General features: G+C 31.9%; 1 protein-coding gene across 1 annotated transcript; it reads right to left on the bottom strand.

Moving 5' to 3' along the window:
• Positions 1-3,154: 3,154 nt before the first annotated feature.
• Positions 3,155-8,308, bottom strand: LOC115228302 (protein unc-93 homolog A). The gene is made up of 2 exons (XM_029798916.2): positions 8,177-8,308; positions 3,155-4,051 (listed from the first exon to the last, which is right to left on the bottom strand). Exons 1-2 carry the CDS (start codon positions 8,301-8,303, stop codon positions 3,825-3,827), a joined length of 354 nt encoding a protein of 117 aa, XP_029654776.1. The 5' UTR covers positions 8,304-8,308; the 3' UTR covers positions 3,155-3,824.
• Positions 8,309-10,809: the final 2,501 nt, after the last annotated feature.

Here is a 10,809-nt window from a genome sequence, read left to right as displayed (position 1 = left end):
ATATAACGGAAGCTTTATGAAAATAACAAAAGACGAAGGCAGGTGGAAAACAAACGAACAATTGTATTAGTATGGCGCTCAGGAAATATAAATAAAACAAGTCTCTAACGTTTCGAGCCTACGCTCTTCAACAGAAAGATACACAGAGAGAGAAAAACACAGCATTCTCAGGCACTCCTGCTTAAATTCAAAGCTATGCATACAAAATATTTATGTATAATGATTTATTATATGCATGTACACATATACACATATACGTATGAATGTGTGTGTGTTTGCTTGTGTATACATGCACACATATTTACAAACATACATACATATATATATATGCATGTATATGTATATTTATACATATATCCATATGCATTTTATATATATGAGCCTATACATATATATATATATATATACATATATATATATATATATATATATATATATATATATATGAGCCTATACATATATATATATACGAGCCTATACATATATATATATATATATACGAGCCTATACATATATATATATATACGAGCCTATACATATATATATAATATACGAGCCTATACATATATATATATATATATATATATATATATATTATATATATATATGTGTGTATGTAGTCTCCAGCACCGATGTCGTGCTCCAGTATGACCACAGTCCAATGACTGAAACTAGTAAAAGGATACACACACACACATATATATATACACATACACACACAATATAAATATGAATTCACTTGTACACATGTATATGAATGTGTACATTGGTAGATATTTATATAAATTTCGATATATATGACCCTGGTAAGCACACACCCATACAAAAATAGATTGTATAATACACAAATGCATACATTTTTATGTATCCACTATATAAATGAGAGTGTATGTGTGTATATCATGGAAAGGCTCTAAATTGGTGCATCCTTGAGAAAAACAAGTTTGAATTTCAAAATCTGCATCTCAAGGAGGTTTTCGGTTATAATTAATCAAAAAATATAATTTACTAAGAGAATAACTCAACATTTAGATTATGAAATATACCTCTTTCTATCTATCTCTCTGTCATTTACACCTTTCCCCTCTTTATATATATTTGCCACACTGTTTATCACTCACTTACTTACTTGCTCTCTCTCTCTCTCCTCTCTCTCTCTCTCTGTACATCTCCCATGCATCCTACTCCTCCCCCATCTCACCCTTGATATGACATGTAACGCAATATTAAGAGCATCTGTCTATCTCTATGTAAAATATTTATATGCCTAATTGACTGTTTCACATGACCTTATTCTTTAAAACTTATTAAAATTTCCTACAACTTTTGTTGTAATGTTTTACTTTCGTTTTGTTTAAAATTTCAGCCACATAATGTTTCTGTTTTCTTCTTGTGATAGAAAGTCATCATGCAGAAAATACTAGCTTCCAAATCCTATTTTCTGATTGGGTAAAAATGATCAAACTTTAAACCTCTGTAACATATTTCTAAAATTTTTCGGGAATAAATGAGTCACAAAATCGAATTCAGCATGAAAAGTTGCATCAATATACGAAATTTTAAAATTTTCACTCAGTTTTAAAATTTCAAAATCTGTGACAGCAACAGAAAAGTTCCCTCTCTCTATCTGTCTATTCTATCTTTTATGCTTTTCTCATTGTAAACTTTCCCCATCTCTATATATATTTGCCACACTCTCTCTTGCTCTTTCTCTGTATATCACTCAGACTGAGTATGTGCATGTCTGTGTATGTGTGTGTGAATGTGTATGCATGTACATAAGGAATTTCATTAGGGTAACAGAATTGAAAGACCCTTACAAAACATCAGCAGTGAACTAAGATAAATCTTTACATCTATGCACCAAATGGAAAAACAAAAACCTTAATCTATTGAGAGATCATAATTTACTCGAAATTATGCAGAAATCTGTCCTGATCAAGAGGCCTATCCATCAGAGAAGACATGGTCTGATATAGAATAAAAGAAATTGAAATAAATACATTCTAATGTGAAAATTACTGGTAATAATGGGATACTCAGCTGGTATAATAATAAATGCATACTTTTCATAGACTTTAATTTGCATGAAATATGCACATCTGCACCCAAAACTACTGACAGTACACTGATATACCAGCATTATCAAAATCAACACTAATGTAAGGGAAGCAACCACTAAAGTGCCTTATTTGAGGGTTTTTTTTAATACAACCAAATAACATTTGAAGTCTCATAAAATTCCACATCCTGATGAAATTTAGTACCATTTCAACTGTTAAGCATTTGAAAATTGCAATAACTAACACATGAAATTTAAGGTTATGAGCAAATCCCTCACACACACATATGTGTGTGTATACATATATATATAAACTTTATACACACACATGCACATGCAAATGTGTGTGTGTGTGTGTGTGTGTGTGTGTGTGTGTGTGTGTGTGTGGTGTGTGTGTGTGTGTGTGTGTATATATATTCATATTATTATTATTATTATAAACAAACTTAGAAGCACTGAGTGAATTGGTATTCTCCAGAAAATAAAGGAATTTTCGAGTGCAGAATAACTCTGAAAACAGCTTAGAGATTAGCTAAATACCCTTAGAAGACATAAAAAAGCTTGCTGGCCACTTTTTTCCCCATTTTCTAAGGGTATTTAGCCAATCTTCTAAACTGTTTCCATAGCTATTCTGCATTTGAGAATTACCTTATTTTCTGTAGCATATATTATATATATATATTATATATATATATATATATATATATATATATATATATATATATACATGCACACATATACACACATACATGTGTGTGTGTGTGTGTGTGTGTGCACGCATGCATTTGTGTGTGTTTGTACATATGTGTATATATATGATGAGGCTGGCGATGGTGAGGATGATCAGAAAGCATTAATGCAAATGCTAATGTTAAATCTTGGTTAAATAAGAGTTAAGTTGGAAATATATAATAGTAAACATTAAATTTTGACATTTTAAAAAATGAGATCATGATTTAAACTGATCTGCACATATAAATATATTTAGCAGTAAGCCATGAATTATATTCATAGTTGACAGTTTTGATATTTGCTTGTTTGACAAGAAGACAATAAATGGTATTCACAGTGCTGTGCTGATATATGATGGTAAATATTCTTATATAACCACATAGAACTGTGCTATGTCCACGTTTTACAGCAATGCTAGGACTATCATACTCTGTCTTCTAGGAGTTATGAGATATACCCATTTAAATAGTAAACCATCAATTATATCTGCAATTAACCAAGTAGCATTCAAACTAGTCATATCTATCCTCCTCCATGAATCACGAAGGTGATGTGTTTTACCTAGTTTCATAATCTCCCTGTTTTGATAAGGATACATCAACTTGTTTAACACTGTTACTATATGAATGCTAAAGGGCTAATGCACATTTAAATACTAAAATAATTGCATTCATGAACAATTATGAAAGACATGAGATTTTGCTCTTTTTTCAAACAGTCTAGTTCTATATAAGAGCAAAAATGAAAAGAAAAAAGAAAATTCATTTCTATTAAATTCAGTCTTTATAAAAGATTGAAGAAATGTTTTGTTGGGTTGTTAAATGGGGGAAAAAAATTAAAGGCAAGAAAAAAACAACCAAAAACAAACCACTTAATCATCTTTTACCATGTATCAACTCATTATCATCAGTATTCTCTATTTATTTGCAGTCAGTCAGTCAAGCCTAGAATTATCAGCAATAACTGCTACTTGTGTATCAGAATTGTACAATTTTGGTCTCTAGGGTTCACTATCAACACTCAATGTAACTCAAACACTGGATGACATAGAACGCATTTGGAATGTCACTGTTGTTGATTCCCAGACAATGTAACCCATAATTGCCCATGCAACAAATGCTAGCGATACATAAGCTTTGGTTGAGAATGACACGAATGGAGCATAACCAAAAGCAATAGCAGATCCTAAAGCCTGAAGAACGTGTGCATTAACTTTCACAGCTTCTCCATATTCAATAAACTGGGTCTTCACTAAGGCTGCAAAGAGAAAAATTTTTATAAAGTTATAAAATATGTTAATCTTGAGACTAAAGATTTAAAATTAAGCCTTATTTGGGGGATTTAATTTTAAATATTAGTCCTCTAACCACAGTTATAAATTAAGTAGATTTTTTTCACAATGATCATAATTTCTCACAAGGGATTCTATTTATTGCAAACATTTTCATAAATAATAGTAAAATAAATTTTAAAATATTAATTTTTAACAAATTACAATAAATTTTAAAACATTTTTTCATTGTTACTATAATAATTGTAATGTTTAATTACTCTTTACTCTTTTTACTTGTTTCAGTCATTTGACTGCGGCCATGCTGGAGCACCGCCTTTAATCGAGCAACTCGACCCCGGGACTTATTCTTTTGTAAGCCCTGTACTTATTCTATCGGTCTCTTTTGCCGAACCGCTAAGTAACGGGGGACATAAACACACCAGCATCGGTTGTCAAGCAATGCTAGGGGGACAAACACAGATGCACAAAGACACACACGCACACATATATATATATACATATATACGACGGGCTTCTTTCAGTTTCCGTCTACCAAATCCACTCACAAGGCTTTGGTTGGCCCAAGACTATAGTAGAAGACACTTGCCCAAGGTGCCACGCAGTGGGACTGAACCCGGAATCATGTGGTTAGTAAACAAGCTACTTATCACACAGCCACTCCTGCGCCTATTATTATTTATTTTTTTTTTTGTTTAGAAACTTTAAAGAATTTGATCAATAAAGATTTGTTGACTGAAGTAATAGTGTGGTGTAATACTGAATCAAGTGTAATTATTCTAATAGATGTTCTGCAACAAAATGGGTTGCTGGAACACTAATGAAAATATCTTTGTCTTTATTAATGTACTTAGGGTAAACCAACTAACTTTCTTAAGCTAATCCTGTGATGGGATTTAAAGTCAATTATAACAAAATATTTATCAAATTATACATTCTTTGACTAGACAGGGTCATTAAATGTGAAGTGTCATCTTGAAAACCACAGTGCAGTGTTAATGATGGAATATGAGCTGTCAAACATCCATTTAGTAAACTATTATTCTGTGATTTGTCCAGCTTTATTTTAAATGGCTTAGTTAAATGTAGATGGGCATTGTTCAGACTGGTGGAGAAAATGAATAAGTTATTCTCAGATAGAGGACATGTCACAGGTAGAATGCTCACAATAGAATGTATTCCATTTAAGGATCACATAGTAGTGTTAAACCAGGCAAAATATTAAGTCAATCTTTTCAAAAGGAACAACCCCTTTAATATGTTTCAGCACAATTTCCGTTTACCAAATTTCACTCACAAGGCTTTGGTTGATCAGAACCAATGGCAGAAGACACTTGCCCAAGGAACAGCACAGTGAGAAATAAATCCCAAGCCACTACATAGTTGAAAAGTGAAATTTGAATCACACACAACTCTTTTATGAGGGAAATTATTGTGTCTCGGCCGACTGAGCTCAATGACATGACCAACTTAATAGCTGTTTAATATAGATTTAAAATTTTGGCACAAGGTCAGAAATTTTAGAGGCAGAGTAAATCAATTACATTGACCCCAGTATTCAACTGGTACTTATTTTATCAAAGGGATGAAAGGCAAAATCAACCTCAGCAGAATTGAACTTAGAATGTGAAGATGGATGAAATGTTACTAAGCATTTTCCTCAGCATGCTAATGATTCTGCTATCTTGTCACCTTATAGCTGCTTAATATCAAGAATGAATTCTTATTATAGAGATATTTGAGCAATTTATGTTAATACTTAGGTTTGAAAAGTCATCAACATCAGTATGTAAAAATGAATGAAAAATGTTTGTAGTAAAGTCCCAATTAACAAAGTAATAATGTAATTTAACATTCATTTATAACGATCCTATGTGATAGAGAAATGACTTCGTATAATGCTAGTATCTGTAATTAATCTCAAAAATAAAAATAATCTGAAAAATGCAGGAGAAAAGGATTTAAAATAAAGCTTTATTTGGTGGATTAGATTTAAATAGTTTTAAATATCTGCAGTCTGATCATTTTTAAATACGATCAAAGTGAAAAGTATTCAATGTTTTAAAACACAAAATACTTAAATTAACTCTGGTCATATATTTATTCAAAAAATTCTATTTGGTAAATTATATCATAAAAAAATATTAATTTTTAACTACTATGAAAATATAACAAGTATTATTTTGAGATATAATTTAGCTTATCTAAATAACTTGGGACTATTGATTTAAGAGCATTAATTTTTTATTGTATTGTAATCCTTTAGTATAAATATCCTTTTCAATAGCATACAATAAAGTGATCAGTAAATCAATGAGATTTAAACCAAATCTGAATAATTCAAACCTCTTTACAGATCTACTAGTTGGGAAATTTCCAATAGTAAGGTTGAAAATAGTTGTGGTTTATACTGCAATAGTAACCAGTGTTATAATGTATGGAGACAATGTAAAGATTGTTATACACTGCAGAAATCATATCATATCTATATTTATTATATTTGAGCCCTGTACATAGTCACCTGCTACAAACAGCAGAAAAATGTTCATCAAACCATATCCTAGTGTCAGAACACATTGGATAATGTATCCTAGAGTATATAATGTCTGTGAAAGAAGATTAGATGGTTATGGCTGGAATGTCTGACCTGGGGTTAAACAAACAATACATTGTGTTTTTACATGGGAGTTTTTACTGACTTAATCTCTTCTATTGATTGTCATTGAAATAACAGTCAAGGTAACAAGCAGGCAGAAACATTAGTGCATCTGAAAAATGCTTAGCAGCATTTGTTCTGGCTGTTTTACAAGCTAATTTCCATCAAGGTCAACATTGCCTTTTGGGATTGATAAAATAAAGCACCGGTAAAGTACAGAAGGTCAATATAACTGATTTGCTCCCTCCCCTCAAAACTGTTGGCTTTGTGCAAAATTAGAAAGAATGATTGAAATAATAGTTAAATTTGAATCTTCACTAAAATTCTTATTGTAAACCCAACATGCTCTACACATTTCCATATTAACTTTACACTACAAAGAGAACTAACATTTTTGTTACACTTTCAAAAATGTTAGCCCTTCCTATAGTGCTTTTAGAATTGATAAATACTAAAGTATGCTTTTAGAATTAATGAATAATAAGTTTCACTTTGTCTTGATAAATACAAAGTTTGCTTTTGTTAAGCTTAAAAGAAATATTAAAAGTAACATCACTTCGAATTTTTTAACCAAATACTTGCCTAGGATTATGTTTGTTACAAATGCTACCTCCAGAGAATATGATGTTTTATGTAAATATTTTTATTTTAATTCACAATCAGTGGAGTGACTTTTAAATTTCAAATAAAATCTTTGTAATTTTGTATGTTTGTAACTTTTCTTCTTTCTACTGTTATTGTTATTTATTTATATTTTTCTAAAACTCTAATACGAACTAACTTTCAATTAAGATTTATTCATAAATGAAGGATCAGTATTTCATCAATTTATCATATATTGGTGAAGGATTATTAGAATAAGCAAGTTGATAAAGTTTCAGCCTTCTGCACTAATGTGTATTAATTTTAATACTTGTTACTACTACAGCAATAAATATTAGGGAAAGACCTGGACATATTTTGCTTTTCTCTCTGAAAGTTCAAGGTTAGGAGATGCCGTTTCCTTCATAATCAAAACAAGATATGCATAATATCAGGAATATGAAGGAGGTAGTACATTACATTAATACCTATTTTAATTCTATAGCAGAATTCTTGAACTTTAAATAAAACCTTTTGAATATGATGTATTAAAGGTCATTGTTTGACCTATATAACCACTTAATTAATATGACTTTCTACATGAATATCCAAAATTAATAGAGAGAATTAATTAAAAGCATTAAAGCATTAGTCTACTTCCTATTAAAGTTTTCCAGTAAAAGGCTTCCTATTTACACTTTTGTATTTGTTTTGCAAGATTCTTGATGTGAAATCATGTGTTGAAACAACCCCAAATATTTCCTATTTACATTATTGAGTTGAAAACATTTAAAAATAATCATGTTTTAAGTACATGTGTTAGAAAATAATTAAAGAGTCCTTTATTGCTCACCTGTGATCTGAGACTGCCAGATGCCATCAACAATTCCCCAGCCTCCTATAAAAGCAAATACAAGTGTTGATCCAGCTTCATCTGGTCTCCACAACAATGTTAGGGAGAGAAGTCCCCCAGAAACCATAAAACCTACAAGGCAATAATACAAAACAAATAAAAATCTAAGAAACTGAGAATGATATATCTTCCACTCCAATTATGCACAGATAAACCAACAAGGGAGCATCTACATGATTGTCTGACATGCAAGACACAGCAGCCAAATCTCATGCAAATTACATTCTACTGTCTTAAAAAAAAAAAGGAAGTACAAGTTCATAATATAATTGTAGTTGCATTGTGCGTACAAAACTGTTGTTCACAACTGAAATACTTTTGATCATAGGTTGGCTCAAATAGTTCTGGGGCTAAACCATAACACCACCAATAGCATATGATTTTCACCCCTGGACCAAATTTGTGCAAGTCATAGCACCTGACAGCCATTGGCCTAGCACTACAGTTATAATCCTGAGAAGCAGCATGATGGATGTGCAGTTTTAGTCTGGTGAAAGAGTCATTTACTAACTAACAATGACACTCACACAATGTTGAGCAGAGATATTTTTGTGAGATTGATGGTCAGGATCATTAAGTTCCTGAATTGCTGCTAATGTCTACAGGACCTGGTTACCATGAATGATAGTAGTCAATGAAAGGTTTAAATGGCTCATTCTAAAATCATGTTTTTATCTTACATTTTCCATTAAGAGTAAAATCAAGGTACTGGTCATGGGCCCAGCATTCAAAAAATGAGTTGCAGTCACAATCAACTACATATGAAAAATATAAATGTACATCCATAACTGGCACTTCCAGTGTGCATTTGAACTAAAAACTCGCCATTTTACCATCTGCTGAAAGCTATGTGAGATCATGGCTGAGTCAGACAAATTCAAGACCAGATGATGTCTAACAAAATACAACACTTTCTGTTTCAACACCGAATTTCAGATCAAATCTCCTGCCAAAAACATTGTATTAGAACAGTCATGTCTTCAAAGACTGAATATTTGAATTTGCTTGAGTGATATATCTGGCAAAAATATTTGTTAATTACATTCAAGACCTTCCTTTAATTAGTTAAGGTTCAAAGAGAGACAAAAAATGAGTATTTTTTTCATAATCTATAATATCAAAAAAGCTTTCCATTGGAGAAGTCTCAATGGTTTCCATAGAACAATAAGAAAGTTACATTCAATTAATTTTTTAAATGCCAATCTATTTTGAATTCACACTTTATAGGCAGATATGATACAGTAATGTTTATCAGTATAAACGTAGATTCCTTGTATTAAGCTGACATTTACAGAACATATACATAACTGCAAAATGCCTGTTGTACACTCAACAGCCATGTAACAGTATTCAATACATTTACAGCTAGAGGTCATTACTGAAGGAGGTAGGTAGGAGTGAGAGAGGAAGGAGAAGACTGAGAATCTATGAGAATAGAGCAGATGATAATGACAGAAATAGAATAGATGATAAGGGCGATGGCATAGATGGTGATTTAATTATATAAAGAGATATGCAACTATTCAGTACACAGAATCATTTATCAATAATAAACAAATCTGACATCTAAAAGTAGAACATTATTACTCAGTCGTTCTTCCTTCTTTACAAATTTCTCAAAGAGTATTCCCTAATGATACTGAACTCAATATAGATTATGATTCATCAGTTTGGCCACTGCATCAGGCAATGAACAAATAAGATACCATACAAGACCAATGAAATATCCCATAGTAAACATGATGTCAACCTACAGATATATGGAGTGTAGGCTGATATGTTTTAGATGTTTGTCTTTCGAAAAGATTCTACATTCTTTTATTCTTTTATTTGTTTCAGTCATTTGACTGCAGCCATGCTGGAGTACTGCCTTTAGTTGAACAAATCGACCCCAGGACTTATTCTTTGTAAGCCTAGTACTTATTCTATCAGCCTCTTTTGCCAAACTGCTAAGTTATGGGGATGTAAACACACTAACATAGATAGTCAAGCGATGGGGGGGATCACAGACACACAAACAAATCATCATCATCATCATTTAGCGTCCGTTTTCCATGCTAGCATGGGTTGGACGGTTTAACTGGGGTCTGCGAAGCCGGAAGGCTTCATCAGGCCCAGTCAGATTTATATATATATATATATATATATATATATATATATATATATATATATACGATGGGCTTCTTTCAGTTTCTGTCTACCAAATCCACTCACAAGGTTTTGGTCAGCCCAAGGCTATAGTAGAAGACACTTGCCCTAGGTGCCACACATGTGGTTGGTAAGCAAGCTACTCACCACGTAGTCACTCCTGTGCCTATGGCTTACATTTTATCATTGGAAAATTTCCCACGGTTGCCTTCTGCAGGGAGAACATATAATTGTGTGCAGGCTGCCATATTTAATGAGGTGAGCATTAATCAATCGAGAATTGTAAATGTCATGTCAGTGCATATCACACCTTTCCAGAAAGAAGATATATGTTTTATCATGAGAAGGCATTTTGTCTCCTCTGTTTAAAATGAAGAGACTAAAATGCTTCTTGAAAATGGAGTTAATCACCAGCATTGCACCCT

Source organism: Octopus sinensis, unplaced genomic scaffold (assembly GCF_006345805.1).
Source record: "Octopus sinensis unplaced genomic scaffold, ASM634580v1 Contig10271, whole genome shotgun sequence".
In the NCBI taxonomy this organism is placed as follows: domain Eukaryota; kingdom Metazoa; phylum Mollusca; class Cephalopoda; order Octopoda; family Octopodidae; genus Octopus; species Octopus sinensis.
Note: the sequence above shows the minus strand (reverse complement) of the source record. Positions and strands in the feature narration are given on the sequence as shown.